The 18,382-nt window shown below is 42.1% G+C and overlaps 1 protein-coding gene across 11 annotated transcripts in view; it reads right to left on the bottom strand.

The window, feature by feature from the left end:
* MCF2L (MCF.2 cell line derived transforming sequence like) overlaps positions 1–18,382 on the bottom strand; it is a 267,170-nt gene that overhangs the window by 193,858 nt on the left and 54,930 nt on the right. Inside the window, exon 1 of one of the 11 annotated variants that reach the window (XM_073350221.2) lies at positions 15,349–15,533. The exons of the other annotated variants lie outside the window; for them this stretch is intronic. Coding sequence (XP_073206322.1) covers positions 15,349–15,400 — 52 coding nt within the window. The 5' untranslated portion in view covers positions 15,401–15,533. Of the gene's footprint in view, positions 1–15,348; positions 15,534–18,382 lie in introns of those variants that run through there. 11 annotated transcript variants of the gene reach the window in all.

The following is an 18,382-nucleotide window of genomic DNA, read 5'->3' as shown; positions in this document are numbered from 1 at the left end:
AACAATATATTCTTGGATCTTATACGGATTTTGGTATCAACAGTAGACCAATCATAGTATAATGTGATTTAGAATTTTTAAATTGAAATAACCGTGCATGTTACCTCTACCCCGATATAACGCGACCCAGTATAATGTGGGTTCGCATACAACGCAGCAAAGCTCCAACACGCTGCTCTGAGCAGCGTGTTAAGGGTGCTGGGTCAGGCCGGGGCGTTGGATAAGGGCAGAGGGTCTTGGGGGCGGTCAGGGGCTTCCCCACCTCCAGGGTCTGGGAAGCAGAAGCTGGGGAGTGGGCACTTTTGGGGGCTCCGCAGTCCCAGAGTGGCCCGGGGGATTAGCGCGGGGCCAGGACCAACCCGCTCCACTTCCCTAGCCCCAGCTGTGTCGCTTGGGGGAGGGGGCTTGGGGGAAGCGATCCCCCCTGCACTCACCAGCAGCAGTGGAAGCGGAGCAGCCCAGCCCCAGCCCGCTCTACTCCACCCTCTACTCCCAGCCACGGTGCTACGCTTCCAGCCGCCGGTGAGTACAGGGGGCGTCCTTTTCCCAACCTCCCCGCACTCACCAGCAACAGGAAGCAGAGCACCATGGCTGGGAGGTGGCGGAGTGGAGCGGGCTGGGGCCGTGTTGCTCTTCTTCCCTCCACTGCCAGTGAGTGCCTGTCAGGGGGAGGGGGTGCAGATAAGGGTTGGAGCAGTCAGAGGACAGGGAGCAAGGGGATTGGGAAGAGGGTGGGGTCCTGGGGGTGATTAGGGACAGGGGTCTCTGGAGGGGGCGGTCAGGGAACAAGGAACACGGGGGCCAAAGCAAGTTCGATATAATGCAGTATCACCTATAACCCAGTGAGATTTTTTGTCTCCCGTGGACTGCGTTATATCAGCGTAGAGGTGTACTACAGTTCCAAAAGACAATTAGTAATCAAATCCGTGTGTGTAGAATATTTCACAGTTCAAAAAATTGTCCCCAACTCCATGGCTTTTTATGCAGGGTAATAAAAAAAAAAGCACAGCATGTGTCTGATGGACTCTAATGCAACCACGACATAATCAGGATGGTCTTGGTCCTACCAGGACAGATGGTAAACCTATAACTAGGATATCTATAGGTGCCAATGTATGGCTCAAACCTAAAATAGGGTCCCTCACCAGTAAAATGCAATAAAATATTTTGCACGCCTCAGAAAACTGCATATATTGCACGTAAAGAACAGTTATTGGAACTACCTTTATAAGGAACTATATAAATAGTTAGCAAATTATCAAAGTAAAACAGAAGATAACTAGAGCTATATTGTGGCTGCTTGGACACCGATGTGCAAGGGTGTTGGAATCAAGAGAAGGCGCAGAAAGCCTTTTCTCTGCACCCATGTCGGAGACAGACAGAACAGCAGTGCATTTTGGAATTGCGATGGCAGGTGTGACTGCACCAGAGTCATATAGAAACAAGAACTACCACCACCTTGCTCCATAACATATCTCTTCATTTTACCTCAAACCACAATGTTCATTTTTGCTGAAACTGTAGCATCGCGCACACTCACCACCGCAGCACCTCCTGCTGGTCACTCTGGGAATTAGCTCAGTCCTGCCTCGGAGCACCTCCTGCTGGCTGGTATCTCCTTACCAGTACCTGCTTCCTCATCTCCACCACTGTACTTCAGGCTCTGTGTCCCTCCTGGATCCTGGTGCCCCTTATCTTGGGGTGCTGCCCCACATCAGCACCCCCACACTCTGGGTCTCCCCTCCCAGGGGAACCCCCTCCCGTTATGCCCACCTTGCCTCTGTGGCTACTGCCAGTCGTCATCTAGCCCCCTTTCTCTGGGGCAAACTGCAGTCTGTAATGGTCACTCATCATTGGCAAGGGGGTTGGACCTGCTGCCTTTCTAGCCCCAGCTGTCTTCCTGCAGCCCCATTACCTCTTTAGGCCTTCCTGCCAGGCCTCAGCCTGGGAGGTAGCCAGGCCTGAGCTCCCCAGCTCAGCCTGCCCCTTCCCCAGCACTGCTCTGTCGAAGGTACCCTGACTCTCCCAGGTGGCTAGGTCCTTCTCATTCCAGGGCTGAAGTGAAACTCTCCCGGCTTCTTACTCACAGCCCTCTTATCAGGGCCAGCTCCCCACCCAGCCTCTCTCAGCTGCTCTCACTCCTTCTATCCCAGAAGTGGGGTAACTGCCCCGCTCCACAAACAAATTTCCAAGTTATATCTAATTAATATTTAAACACTTTAATGTCCACTCTAAATTATACCTCTGTTTCTTTAGGCATTAATGCTTTCTCTCTCCCATTTAATATCTGTGTTTTGGATTAATGTAACTATCTGTACAACCATCGTTGACGTATACCATATCACTCCTGCATGAGAATGAGAGCAAAACTTACTGGCTCGGAACAAAAATAAATAAATAAATGCTTACTAAAATAAAGCATTTACTGTACATAAGCTTTCAGCCATGTCTTCATGGATCACCATCTTGTCACAGACTTATTCCTTCAGACAAGATTTTATATGTGCCTTATCGAAGGTCATTTAAGATTCTCTGTGATTGTCAGAATACTGATGCTAAAGAACAATACCCAGACTAGGCAGCTTGCTCGTTACACCCACACACTATTTACTCACACAGAGTACAAAACTGGAAATAAACAAATTCCAAATTGGATAACCACATTCTATTTAAATTCTCCCTGTAATTTCACTGAATTAAGTTACTCACCTTCACTGCCAGCTTTAGAGTGTTGCCAGAGATGTTAAATGGTGCACTGACCTTGTATATTTGTATAAGGTATGTAAAGAACTTTGGGAAGATGCTGGATAAATGGTACTATACAAAATACAAGCTATTAATTTATACAGTAACACTAAAATTAAATCTGGTTTAAAATGATTTGCACTGTGATTTTATATTTTATAAATGACATCTTTTTTCTTATAAAATTAAATTCTCCTTCAATTGTAAAGGTTAGGCAGAGAACAAGACAACACAAACTCCACATATTGCAGAACTATTTTCCAGGGAAGCACTTAGGACCTGATCCAATTCCCCACAAAGTTGATCAGACACTCAATGAGAGTTGAATTGGACCCTTCCAGTGATTGGCACTGTAAAGAAGCCTAAGGCCCTGATCTCATAACTGGCTTCATGTGGGCACAGGAGTCCATTTGCACGGAGCCTGTTGCAGTACTGGGGTCTAAAATCACTATATTAAATGCAATAAGAAAATGAGATAGGCTCTAAAAAAAACAAAAAAACCATCACACAACGATGTGTAGGTTTTAATGTAAACCAAGGAAAAAAAAGCCTCTTCTGAAACAGCCAGAGTTGAACAGCTTCCAAGAAAATAAAAACTATATTACAAGCCATACAAAAATCCAGTTAACCATACAAACAACTCAGCCTGCCAATTAAATACGGGAAGGGTTCATAGAATCATAGAAGATTAGGGTTGGAAGAGACCTCAGGAGGTCATCTAGTCCAACCCCCTGCTCAAGTCAGGACGAACCCCAACTAAATCATCCCATCCAGGGCTTTGTCAAACCAGGCCTTAAAATCTCTTAAGAATGGAGATTCCACCACCTCCCTAGGTAACCCATTCCAGTGCTTCACCACCCTCCTAGTGAAATAATTTTCCTAATATCCAACCTAAACCACCCCCACTGCAACTTGTGACAATTGCTCCTTGTTCTCTCATCTGACACCGAGCTCCATCCTCTTTGGAACCCCCCTTCAGGTAGCTGAAGGCTGCTATCAAATCCCCCCTCACTCTTCTCTTCTGCAGACTAAATAATCCCAGTTCCCTCAGCCTCTCCTTGTAAGTCTCGTGCCCCAGTCCCCGGATCATTTTCGTTGCCCTCCGCTGGACTTTTTCCAATTTGTCCACATTCTTTCTGCAGTGCAGGGCCCAAAACTAGATGCAGTACTCCAGGTGTGCCCTCACCAGTGCCAAGTAGAAGGGAATAATCACTTTCCTCCATCCACTGGCAATGCTCCTACTAATGCAGCCCAATATGCCATTAACCTTCTTGGCAACTAGGGCACACTGCTGACTCTTATCCAGCTTCTCATCCACTGTAATCCCCAGGCCCTTTTCTGCAGAACTGCTGCTTAGCCAGTTGGTCCCCAGCCTGTAGCAGTGCATGGGATTCTTCCTTCTTAAGTGCAGAACTCTGCACTTGTCCTTGTTGAACCTCATCACATGTCTTCTGGTCCAATCCTCCAATTTGTCTAGGTCACTCTGGACCCTATCGCTACCCTCCAGCATATCTACCTCTCCCCCTAGTTTAGTGTCATCTGCAAACTTGCTGATGGTGCAATTCATCCCATCATCCAGATCATTAATAAAGATGTTGAACAAAAACAGCCCCAGGACTGACCCCGGGGTACTCCGTTTGATACCAGCTGCCAACTAGACAGAGCCGTTGATCACTACCCGTTGAGCCTGACATTCTAGCCAGCTCTCTATCCACCTTATAGTCCATTCATCCAATTCATACTTTAAACTTGCTGGCAAGAACACTGTTGGAGACTGTATCAAAAGCTTTGCTGAAGTTAAGATATATCATGTCCACCACTTTCCCCATGTCCACAGACATAGGTGCCAACTCCGTGGGTGCTTCGGGGCTGGAGCACCCACGGAGAAAAGTTCGTGGGTGCTCTGCACCTACTGGCAGCCAAGCTTCCCGCCCCGCCCCCTCCTCCCAGCACACCACATCTCTGCTCCTCCCTCCCTCTCAGCTCTTGATGCTGCCAAACAGCTGTAGGAAGTGCTAGGAGGGAGGGGGGAGGAGCAGGAATGTGGCGTGCTCAGGGGAGGAGGCAGGGAAGAGGCAGGGATGGGGCAAGGATTTGGAGAAGTCGAATGGGGGCGGGAAGGGACGGGGCAGGGGTGGAATCGGGGTGGGGCCAGGGGCAGAGAGGGGTCAAGCACCCACTGGCACCAGAAGAAGTTGGTGCCTGTGTCCACAGAGCCAGTTATCTCATCATAGAAGGCTATCAGGTTGGTCAGGCATGACTTTCCCTTGGTGAATCCATGTTTACTGTTCCTGATCACCTTCCTCTCCAAGTGCTTAAGAAAATGAACCATCTACATTGTCTTTTCTTTTAATTGTACATCTTTTGACATAAGAGTCTTTCATGCAATCTCAGTCCCAGGTAGACCAAGATGAAATTCAATAAAGACAAGTTCAAAGTACTACACTTTAGAAGAAAATAAAAATCAAATGCCCAGCTACAAAATGGGGAACAACTGGACAACCAGTAATACTCCAGAAAAGGATGGGGGTGGGAAGGGATTATAGTGCATCACAAATTGATTATAAGTCAACAATGTGATGCACTTGCTAAACAAGGGTAATATAATTCTAGGGTGAATTAACAGGAGTGTTGAAGGTAAGATACAGGAGATAACTGTCCCACTCTACCTGATACTAGTGAGGCTCTGTTGGATTGTGTGTCCAGTTTTGGGCTCCACACTTTAGGAAAGACATGGACAAATTGGAGAGAGCAACAAAAGTGATAATGTTTAGGAAACCTGGCCTATGAGGAAAAGTTAAAAAAAAAGTGGACATGATTAGTCTTGAGAAAAGATGTCTGAGGATGGACCTGATAATAGTATACAAGTATCTTAAATGCTGTTCTAAAGAGAATGGTGATCAATTGTTCTCCATGTTCTCTAAAGGTAGAACAAGTAGTAATAGGCTTAATCTACAGCAAAAGAGATTTAGCTTAGATATTAGAAAAAACTTCCTAACTATAAGGATAGTTAAGTACAAGAACAGGCTTCCAAGGGAGGCTGGGAAATCCCCATGATTGGAGGTTATTAAGAACACAGACAAACACTTGTCAGGGACAGTCTAGGTTCACTTGGCCCGGTCTCACAGCAGGAGGCTGACTACATTTTTATGATTCTATGATTATAGAGGCAACATTATAGACCATGGAGACTGAATGCAATACAAGTTTCTTCCCCACCACCCTCAAAGTTCTCTAGGTTTACTAATTGCTAGATAAAGAAAATTCAGTACATCACATAAGCACACTATCGCAAGTAGATTACAAGGCCCAGACTTTCAAAAAAGCACAGTTCATATTTACAAACCTAAATGAAGTGGCCAGATTTTCAGAAGCATGTTGTACCCTGCAGTTCTACATTGTACTAAAATCACAATGAGCAATTTCAAAGGTGTTATTTTATGCCATTTTCCATTCAGTTTAATAAAAAAGGTGTCACAAAGGTGGCTAGTGTAGCAATATTGGAACAAAATTCCAATATGTCAAGTGGGGCTACCTTAACTCCTTCCCCTCCCATCTTTTGACACACACATTCACCATGCCTCCTTTCTTTCATGGTCCGTTTGGGTCCTCCTTCCTCAGGTACTGCTATATTTAATCCCCTGTGGCCCACTGCAATTTGTAGACCTCCCTAATCCCATGTGTCACTTGGTTTCTCTTTTGTCTTTCAAATACCTATTTGAAACCAACTTCACTCAGGAAGCCTTCCATCTCCAACCCTCACAAAAATAAAACACTAAAACCAAAATCACAGTGCACATTATGTAAAATCAAATGCCTGTGACCTTATTTTATGTGATGACTATCGTACGTTTCCAGACTGTACATCCTTGTCTGACGTTTTCATCTTTTGTTGAGTCTAATTTAGATTTCAATTTCCTTCCTGTCAAGTATGGCTCATCTACAAAGTACCATGCACATTTCTGGCTCTGTGTGTGTGTGTGTGTTTATTTTATATATTATATATAAAAACACAGTCCCCATACTCAATCATAGTGCTGTGGATGATTGCACTCAGCAGTGATAAGTTTTCTGAGTAAATATTACACAAATGATGTACAACATACTATTACACAATGCATGAGATTTTCAAAGTGCTCCAGTTTTGTGTAACTCTGTTCTCAATGAGCTCAATGATGAAACTCCCAGTAACTTCTGTGGGACCAGAGTTATGTCACAAGTGAGTGATTATGGAAGTCCTGCCCCACATGGAATGATAACACCATTATTTTTTATTTGTCTCTCACTTTGCCTGAAAATCCTGGTTATTTAAATTGTTAACCTAACAGGGACATCTATCTTGAGGCGCCCAGGTCATAATGGACAGTCATGGTAGAGAAAAGTTAACAAATTGCGGAAGACAGGTAGTATATCATATGTTCAGTAAGTTAGTCAAGCATTTCCTATACTAAAGATTTATTTACAAGCTGGATTGTGCCACGTATGCTCTGATCTGCATTTAGATCACAATTACAGCTGGTCCAAAATAAAATAAGTTAATTTGGAATTTTTTTGACAATAAAAATGAAAAGGAAAACATTTGTGTGTGAAGTTTTTCCATTTTTTGACCAGCTCTAGTCAAAATGTCTTGCAAATCTCCCCAGCACGAAATTCATGCCTGCTGTGCAACCTTTAAAGAAGGATGCAGTGAGCAGTCCTCTCCATGGTAATTAACTCCACTGGCTGGTGTGAGAGATGGAGAGCTATGGCCCCACACCTCCCATGTACCCTCTTTGAGGGGAGAGGGATAGAAAAAGAGCTTGTGCCTCAGGAAGCTCTAGTCCCAGCACTCTTACGTATCATATGCACATTTAATTTTAGAACAATTATCTTTTATTATTACTACTTCCGTGAATTCAATCATTTGCTCCCTACCACTTCCTTCCACTTCAGTCAAATGCACACACCAGCATGTGGACAGACGGTACGTTAACAGCAAGCTAGGCAGTTGCAACGATGCTGGCAATGCCCATATTCTCTAGCACTGACAGAATCAAAGCAAAAATAATTAGAAATAGGTCTGCCCCGTTTACAGTCTGCACAAAATACAAAATGCAAACTAACAGCAAGCAAAGAGTGAAAAGCAAATTAAGATTTTTTTAAAAATTCACTTAATGTTATTTGTGACACATTCATATTTTTTAAAATAGGATGTTATCCTGAGAACATCCTTTAATCACTATCTTTTTTTTTTTTAAACTAATGCCTAGGGTTAAAACTAAGGTGTTTCAATTAGGAAGCCATAGATTTAATGATAGTGTTCACAGCCTTCTGTTTTGGCAGTAATGGTGTCAGAGAACAAACCTTGATCCTTTTAATAACTTTTTCCTTACTAACGCATACTCCAATATATATCAGTAGCACAGCGAGCTTTGGATTCATTATGCAAAGTGCTTCTGGATCTCCACAAATCCTTGCCCGAACATAGGAAGGCAACGAATAAAGGTTCTGCCTCCCCACACCGGCTTCTATCACTTGGGAGAAACCCTGTAAGGGAACCGTAGTCTTGAACACCCTCTCACCACCACTAAATCCACTGTGTTTTCAACACTGATGTTTGTGGTCATAGTCAAATTTGACTAAGTGTGCAAATTAGCTAATTAAGTAACTTGCATAATACGTGACACATGAAGTTGCATAAAACTTAGCAGTTATGATTAAATGAATTCTGTTCTACAACACAGAGCTTACATAAGCCCCCAGCAACAATTTTTCAGGGCCTAAAAAAAAAAAAATTAAAAAATAAAAGAAATCCACACACGACAGCTGGAGTGTGTATTTAATTCAGCACTAGATCAGCACCTTATAATGGCTAACTAAAAGAAAAATAAAGGAGGAAGTTAAATATGTCAATCTAAACCTAAAGTAATCATTCTTGTGTCCAAATACTAGATCAGAGGTGGAGGATGTGGAAACGTTTGTTCCCTGTCCAGTCAGTTCTTAAGAACAGGAAGGGATCTCTCACTGATACAATAAATTGGAACTGTGCAAAGCACACTGTGCAAAATTAACAACATAGAAATTGGTAAACGTTTCCACTCCCCTAATGTTTAAATAATGGTGCTCTCCTTTGAGCTGCATTCCTTACACAACCTTCTTACTTTCCTGTCATATCGCTCAATAAAATTAAAAAAAAAATCAGTCTATATTTAAAGACCTTCAACCATCACATTGAGACAACTCTTCCTTTCTCCCCCCCACCCTCCCAGCAGCACACGATAGGAACTATTCTTAAAAATAACCATCTTGCTTCCTGTCTTGTCTGTTCTCAGAGCAGCTCAAAGTCTAGTGTTTTCAAATAAACTGATTTAAGAGAAAACGATGTTACTGAAGCAGAGAAATAGATAGGATTATCTTTTAGATCAAAGTGGAAATCAAGCACTGTATAATTTGGGGGGGGGGGAAGGACAGGGAGATTCTAGAGTTGAAGCTTAACACTGAACATTTAATTCAATGGGCCCAGATATTAAGCTCTTAGGAATCATTATGTGTTGGTTTACTTTTTTTTTTTTTTTTTTTTTTTATTTAAAACCTGTGATTGAGCAGACTGAAATAACGGAAACCCATAATTCTTCCAAAGGAAAATGGAAAAACATTGTCAATGGATTTTAAGTAGCATAAATACCTTTCTATCTTGCTAATCTCAACACTGACATTAACAGAAAATGGTTGGCCAGGTTGCTGATGCACAAGCGTTGAGAGTTAAGGAGAGAAAGGACTATGACACCAACAAGATTAATGGAAGCAGTCTCTGCTTGGCTATGGAACTCCCTCATGTAAACGCTAAGAAGGGTCACTAAAACTTGTTGTCTTCCTGACAAGACACAAGAGCCTTATGTTTGGCACACCTTTCCCGCCATAGCAGCAGGGCGCTCAGGCACTATAGTGCTGAGTACAGTAGAAGTACCAAGAAGAGAGAGAGAGAGGAGTTACCTACCAAACAGGTTTTGCAAGAGTGTTACACTGCCCAGAATATAGTTTGAAATTGGATTTGAAAAGCAGCCAGCGAGAGAGAGTGTGGCATGGGTTAAAGGATTGTACTACATGGAGAAGACATGACACTGGCTGGGATATGATACTAATCAAAATAAGGGACTTCGCCCACTCCGGAAGTCAGACAGGGCTGTTTACAGTAATTTAATGTTTTTAAACGTAAAGAATTTAGCTTGGTGAGTGTTATTTCTAGAATCAGACAAGTTTATTACTCTGCTTCATTTCAGTTTAGTTTGATTCTCTCTAATTTCTACTGTAAATAATCCTCCCTTTAAATTAATCGGGATATGAACAGTTGTTGGGTGGAGGGAGAGAAAAATTGCTGATGAGAGGTGGGTGAGGAATAAAAAGACACCAACTTGCACTGTCAGTCATAGGTGTGGAAGCAAGGCTCACTACAAGAAGTGCTGTAATACAGTGACTGCAACAAGAATGGAGCACAGTGAAAGCCCCAAAACTAAAAGGTGATTGTGTTTAGGTGCTCTATGGTAACAACGCTGTTCAGTGACACCAATCATCTTAGCATGTTTTACTTTCGTACTCTTCAAATCTTATTTTACTCCAGGTACAACATTTAAATAAGAAATCAGGCTACTGACAGAAAAAAGAGTTAGACTGTGATCCTCAAAAGTGTGTACTCTTACATTAAATGTTATCATGTAATTATTTGAGGAAGACATTCTGCTAGGAAGCGGTCTATCAATCTCTCCCTGCACCTTAGAAATATTACTGTCTGGCCTAGGTTATTTGGATTATTCGGATCTCTCCATACTCACACTGGCTAGTGCCAGCCTCCATATACAATAACACAGTTGATGTTGGATATCACAAAACCCTTGTTCCTGACTTTGTACTCAGGCCAAAACTCATTCCTGATTCCGTCTTTCCCAAAGTCTAAATTCAGTCACTTTCCACAAGACCCACCAATGACGGATCCACTTAACAGCATCCAAGTTGTCTTAAAAGCAGATTTTACTGGCACAATAGGATGAGACAAAAGAAATCATGAACTAAAAACAAATAAAAAACACACTTGCCAGACAGATTCTATGAAGCAGGCTCAAATCTCCCATTAAAATGTCTGGTTTCAGATACCTGAAAATCTTGTATAGAAAAGTCTTCAGTCTGATTCAGCAACAACAAAATTGTATGTGTCTATTCCATCGCACTATGTCACATGTCCCATTCTGAACTCTTCCTACCTTTAGCTCTCTTTGGCTTGTCAGTTTAAGCTAATGACGCCTTTAAGAGAATGTTGCTAGTGTAACTTACACTTTTTGCCCAGGGCTTGAAGATTACGCTTTCCTACAGATATTCTCTGTTATCTGATATGCATATTCTCTTTATCATCAGATTCCGCTCTTAAGGTAGCCTTTTTTATATATCTACCAGTGGACTTTTGTCACCTGCCCAATCTGAAGGGCTAAAAGAGGGTTTAAAGCCCTCTTCGCTAGGTTGGCAAGTCTGTGCATGAAGATGCTCTTTTCCCTCTTGGTCTTGTGACCCCATTTCTTCTCAGCAGACCTTCTTCCTGGAATAGCATCCCATGGTTGAGGAAGCTGAAACCCTCCCATAGACACCATCCGTGCAGCCATGCATTCATCTCCAGGATGAGCACATCCCTGCCTGGGCCCTGACTCTCTGCCGGGGGCCTGGATGAGAACACAAATTGCACTCCGACCCCTTCACCCTTGCACTCAGAAGCCAGTAGTTACTGCTGATCTGCTCAGGGTCAGACCTGGCATTAGTGCCCACATGAGTGAGCAGCATGGGGTAGTGATCATAAGGATGGATGAGCCATGGCAACCTTTCTGTAATGTCTTGGATGCAGGCTCCAGGCATGCAGCGCACTTCCTGGGACATCACATCAGGCTGGCAGATGGATGCCTCCATTCTCCTCAGAAGGAGTCACCAATCACCAGCACTCTGTCTCCTCCCCTTGGGTGCAGCTGCCATCAGCCTCTCAGTTATGGGGGCAAATGGCTCCTCCTCCTCAGCTACTGGGTCTGCTCCTCACCTCCTGTTGCCAGTATGGCATACGGTTCTTCACCTTGATGGAGAGGGGACCTGAGTGGGGGTGGAGAACTGTCTATTGCTTGAGGTGAACCGCAGCTGATTTCCTCCTCGCAAAGCAGACAGTTCTCCTTCCTCCTCTGGTGCTGCTGTAGTTATCCATAGTCAGCTAGTACTCTCCATCCCACATGTCTCCATGTGTGTCCTGTTTATGAAGTCCTCGGGCTCCCAGATGCCACATAGATGAGCCAGCTCTTCCTGCAGCTCTCTTGCCTGCTTCCACCAACCAGGCACTTCTCACACCCGGTGGTTTCCCCTGCCTAGCTTTCATTGACAGGGATATGCAGGCCGCATTCCCAGCAAGTCAGACCTGGCCTCTGTGGAAGTCTCCAGGGTCAGGATGCCTGGCAGGGTACCCCCACAAGTGCAAGCAATTCTTAAGGTATGTTTAACACTGTGAGCTGGAGGTATAAATTTCAGCTTGGATAAATGTATGTGCACTGGGTTTGATAGAGCTAACTTGCTAAAAGTGTAGCTGTTGCGGGTGCAGGCAGCTGGCTGGGGTAGCCACCTGAGTGAGTACCTAGGGTCCTGGGCAGGACTGTACTCGGGGTGGCTAGCCAATCCTACCACCTGCACTACTGCAGCAACACTAGTAATTTTAGCATTTTACCTCAACCAAAGCTAGCATCGTATGTCTCCCCATGCTCGAAATTACACCTCCAGCTTGAAGTGTAGATGTTCCCTTACCTTACACCACAAAAAGACCACCCCATATCTGCAAAATTTCACAACTCCCTCACCCTTTGGGACATGATGCCATCTAACACGATACTTTCACTTGCCCTTCATTAAACCCACAGATTACATTCATCTCCCACCTCACTGCTGACAATCCCCAGGGAAAGAAGACCCCTGTGCCCTGCTACTGACACAACCTACACAACACAGTGCTGAAATAAGGCATACTGGATCTCTCAAGATACACTTCCATCTCTTTCTTTTGATCACACACATAGGGGGTCAGACAGAGGGCCTTACATTCCCCCCGCCGATTGCTTCATATCACAGTTACAGCTCTTCCAAGCTGCTCCAGCTAATCCCTCCACTGTTCAATACACTTGCACTTATCATGGTGAACGCAGCTGGAGTGGACACACAAATTCCCAGTGACTACTTCCAGCTCCAGGGGGGCAGAGTTACAGTTACGTGGGTATGCACCATAACTTTAGATTTCCTGGTTTACAGAAGTTTGAGTTTTGCTGAACTTGACTTCCTGAAAGGGTGTGAGACACTACTGTGCAACCTTAACTCTGCAGTAATGAAGTTTTTTTTGGTCAGTGAAGAGAGGTGGTAGTGGAAGTCATGTGAGTAGACGGCTTTACTCAAGGAGCACAATGTGAAAATAGGAGGTGGCCAACAGAGCCCTTTGAGAAGACTACAATAAATCAGTCTTAAGGAAAAAAATAAAAAGGGGATGGGAAAAAAAATTAAAGCTCAGTTTAAATAGTACTACAACTGAAGTAAGGTTACCTATAAATGCAATCTCATGGAAGGCAGAAAAGAGGATGCAGGGGTATTTTTTGCTAAGACTGTTCCTAGATACTAGTGATTGGCACTTTAGAAATGGAGAGAGAGAGAAGACAGACAGACACAGACAGCGCACACAAGTACAGCTAAATCATATAACCATGCAGATGTCACTCTATTTAAAGTATCACCCCATTTTGAGATAGATATACATTTGCATAAATTATTAGCAATACAAGTCAGTGCCTGCCCCAGTGGGAGAAATTAGGGCTGGGAGCTGTTTGCACTCTTGTAGGTTAGGATGCACACAGCTGGATGGTTCGGAGATGTGCCCAGGCTGCCCAGCACCCAGCCTGCAGACTCATAATAAAGTTCAGGAAGAAAAACCTCCCATACAAGTCACAAGTCTATTACCTATATTGATATACATTGGGCATCACTGATCTAAGGTGTGCTTTATAGCTGGTCATACCCGAGACAAAAGTATAGCCACAACTGAGAGGGAAAGAAACATTTTTAATATAGGAATTATTTAAGCTAACAGTTTGGTTACTGCATAGCATCTTATGCGATTAGATGACTAGTACACAAAAATAAGGTCACCGGCTTTGTGTTTTATAAAAAACCACACTAAATTAAGAGAGGCATTAAAAAAAGAAATACCTGTGAATTTGAGAGAGACCCCAATGTTTCTGAACAGAGAAAGGATAAAGATATCTGGTGGAAACAGGCATGTGAGAAGCAATGTAAGTAGAAAACAACGAGTACAATGACCTTTTCTTATAATGTAATGTTTTGTGCTCATCTTAAACTCTTTTTCCCTTAAAATACCTTTTATTAAACGAGCACTCCCTCTAGTCAACAACATTGATGCAGCTCATCTGTATGTTTCAAATTTGGTATTTAATCTCTTCATTGGAAAATGGCATCAGCCATCTTGAAAATTATCTCCTACTATCAGATTAAAAATGAAAAGGACAGTATGCAAGAATGAAAAATACTATATTCATGCTTTGGGAATGAGAGTGTTGTTCATCCCAAGAAAATAAATCCTCCAAATTTCAATATCTGCAAGGAATGATACTTTGAAATTTCTGTACTAAGAACCCACCAGTACGCTTTGGACGACAAGGAGATGCAAAACTTGCAAAATCTGCCTAAGAATAACTAGCAAAAGAAAATATTTTCAAAGGATGTAAAAAATATTTCCCTGCACTGTCAAGATAAGCATTAGATCCATTATGCAAAGGTGTATGCTGTAGATTCTATAATGTGTTCACATTTCTGCAATTGCCCATGAAAGTTCTCCCGGACCTCAATCCAACCACAGATAAAAACATTATATGCTGCTACTCAGTTCTAAAATATTTAAATTTTCAGAAACCTTTAAATACTAAGCAATTGTCAGAAATCATACTAATCTTTTTATAATCCTAAAACCATTTACAGATATTTGCTGCAGGTTTTATTCCTATTTAGATGCACCACTGAATTTCCTATGACTAGTGGAGTCATGACTTCATCCTCCTGGAAGTGCAACTTAGAACTACCTAAAATAGAGGTTGCTGTGCCTTAGATTTTCATTAATTCACATATCTGCTTTTTTAAAGCCTGCTTTACAGCTCCCCTGCCCACTCTGTAGCTGCAGCTGGGTCTGAACCGCAAAAGACTCCAGACTGGTTTATACTAATTGACTGTGCTAGCAGTTATTTAAGAATAACTTAAATAAGTTATTTAAGAATCAATTCAAAAGGATCTTTCTAAACCTGGCTTCATTAATTTCCAATAACTAAAACCTTTCTAAACATAATGAAATGTTACTAAAAATAGTGAGTGTCAACGTAAACGCGAGATACTCTTATGTGAATAACAAAAGATTTTCTCTCTCTAACACAGCTGAACATAAAGAAAGCTATTCAAGTCACAGGGATTTACTAAAAAAAACCCACACACACAAAAAAACCCCACACCTATAAATTCATTGACAGCATCAACAAAACATTATTTCAGACCAGCAGCTCCTCCTACCAGTGCACTGGAAAACCGCATTTAATCTCTGCACCAATTCTTCTAGGGCCATTTCTTCAATTCTCAGCAAACATATTCTCTGGTAAAACAAAAAAGATCCACAGCAAACATGTTTCCCTCTGCTCCAGAAATAAAAAAACTACAGCAGTGCTTCACAGCCCTGCATTTCAATTACTCCACACAGATCCCCTATCAGCACAAAAGGAGGTGTGAGTGCACATTCCCCCCCTGCAATGCATAGGCTTGGCGGATGCTGCTCCAAGCCGGAGTCATGAATGTTAATTACCTCAGGATCACAAACTTCTCTCCTCTGTGCACTGGTTTGTCTGCAGCATCACTATTACATGTCAAAATTAATATGAAGCACTGATGAGACAGTAGCACAAATCTCTATATCAGACTGAAGCAAGCACTGGGGAGAGCTGCACTGAAGCAACAGCATATTTTGGTAACAGCAAGCCGTACGAGCTTAAGCAATTCAGCAAACCTGAACAAAGCAGTATCCTCTTTCTTAGGAGAGCATTAGTCTTTATTTTACCCTCTTGCCAATTCAACTGCTATATAGGAAAATTCACTCATTGCAGACAGAGGGGCAATACAATTTTACTATCCTCCACAATAGATTTACATTCTTCTAGTTATATTTAACACATTACTTTTTGCGTTTGTGCCCGATATCCTCAGTGTTTGCTTTAAAAAAAATCCCCAATGATATCAGAACCATTTTCAAGATAGTTTGGAGGAGCTTAGCTGTTAAAATCCTGTCCAATAACAGCCCATTTATCCTCTACATCTCTGTTTTCAAGAATCCAAAATGTCTGACTTTATGGCACTGGATTCATAGACATTAGATATGGACAAGATCTAAGTCACCTAGTCCATTACACTATCTCCATATGGTTGTTCCCTGAAGTTAATTTTCAGTGCTTGTATCCAATCTTCTTTTTAAAGTCATAAGCAATGACTTCCACTACTTCCCTTGGGAGACTATTCCACAGTCTAATAAATCTCACTGTCAGGATGCTTGCTTTTGCTGATATTCAGCTAAACTGGCTCCTTACTTTCATCCTATTAATTGCAGTTATACTGCCTTGTGCCATCCCAAGTATTTGATGCTTTTCTTTGGTGCTTGTCTAATCAAGTTACTTATTTACCACAGGAAGATGAAAGGAGTCAACATGTGTTCAGTTATGATGTAACTGAACTTAATAAACGGATAATGGGTAGCTATAAAGGGCTAGAGCAAGGTTGCTTTTGGAATGTGCAGCACAGTATTTCACATATGTACATTTCTTAAAGAGATTGCTGATCTAATGGTGCATTTGAATATTTATCAGCCTTTTCTTAACTGTTCATTTCCAACCAACTGCTGTTTCCACTCCCAAATTGTACATTCCTCAGCATATGCACACACACTGTAGCAACCTTAACTTTTACTCATATTTTTCAGTCTATTGCCTTTTATAAATTATTATTAAAACTACTGGCCCAATGTAGAACTTAAGATCTCCAGGGAGTTCCTGGCTTGATCTTTCTCTCTAGTCCTGGGACCTCCAGTTCCTATTGCCTTGTCACTGCTCTGTGACACATCGGAATTGTTTGCAAGGCTCCCATTTCTCCTTGCCCTGCATAAGCATTATAAAGCCCTCGGGTGTTGTAAGATACCTGTCAGTGTGCCAAATCCTGATCCTGCTCAAGAGAGACTCTTTGTGGCTGCATAGGGTATAAATACCTCTCCACTCTTCTGGTCAACAGGAAGGGCAATGCAGTGACCCTGTCCTGACCTGGCTCCAAGTTCTTCCTCCCTTCCTGTCCATCCCCATAAACTTTGCATTTTCTCCTACCAGCTGTCAGGGAGCACTTAAAGGGGCAATGCCCCTTTTCTTCCAGCTAGCCGGATAAAGATAGACTTGCATAAAGGTTGCAGTAGAAACATTTCTCCTCCACTTCTTCTTGCCCTGCATATAAAGCCCTAAGGATACTTAAGATATGTCAGTGTGCCAAATTATAACCAAATTTTGTAAATAAGTATTTTAAAAACAATAAACTTATGTCCTAGATTTTAATGTTATTTAAAATATGTAAAGTTTGAAGTTTTACAATCAAGCTTATTTCTTTAAAGGGTAGGTGGACCTAAAACTTTAGATACTTGGAAAATAAGCTTTTTAAAAAGATTAACTACAAGCAGCTACAATAATTATAAAAGGAGATGTAGCTGTGTGGAAAATTTGAAGAAATAGTAATAAGCAACTTTTGAGCTACAGACAATAAGACTACAATCATGACATATCTCAAAATTGTGTTTATAGACTTATATTTTCCTGACAGAGAAAAGATATTCCATTTCATTTCAAGTTACAATATACTGTACTGGTTTTACAATAAAACTTCTGTATTACCCTGGTCTTTCTTATCTTTGATCTATTCTAGAAATGATAGGTAGATCTGTAAGAAACCGTCCCCAATTCTGATCATGAAATTAGCCTGTTTCTTCTAAACCCCAATATGCCACCAAGGGGCATCTTTCTCCTCTGAAATTTTGCCCAGAGCATACCCTGATGCTATTCAAAGGTGCGAGGACAGCTTTATAGTATGGGAAGGTCAGGTCTACTTACCCAGAAGACACCCAAAATTTGATTTTTTTTTTTAAATTGTGCAGAGATTTCTCTTTAGCAGTTGAGCAAATCTGGCATTTTTCAGTCGAAAACAATATTGCTAACCGAGGTAATTTGGCTGGGTACGGAATAGCTAAAACTAATGCTTATAATATAACAGGATTTCAACCTTAACTGTAAAAAGACTAGATTGTGTATAATGGGATTCAATCTACTATTGAGAAAACAAAAAAACCAATTGAACATATGCAGCCACTATTTTACTTTATAAAACGTAAGGATGAGACAGCACATTCTTAGAGCACCGACTCCTAAGAACATAAGAATGGCCATACTGGGTCAGACCAATGGTCCATCCAGCCCAGTATTCGGTCTTCTGACAGAGGCCAATGCCAGGTGCTTCAGAAGGAATGAACAGA

This window comes from Lepidochelys kempii, chromosome 1 (genome assembly GCF_965140285.1).
Source record: "Lepidochelys kempii isolate rLepKem1 chromosome 1, rLepKem1.hap1, whole genome shotgun sequence".
NCBI lineage: Eukaryota > Metazoa > Chordata > Testudines > Cheloniidae > Lepidochelys > Lepidochelys kempii.
This window is presented reverse-complemented; position numbering and strand designations above follow the sequence as displayed.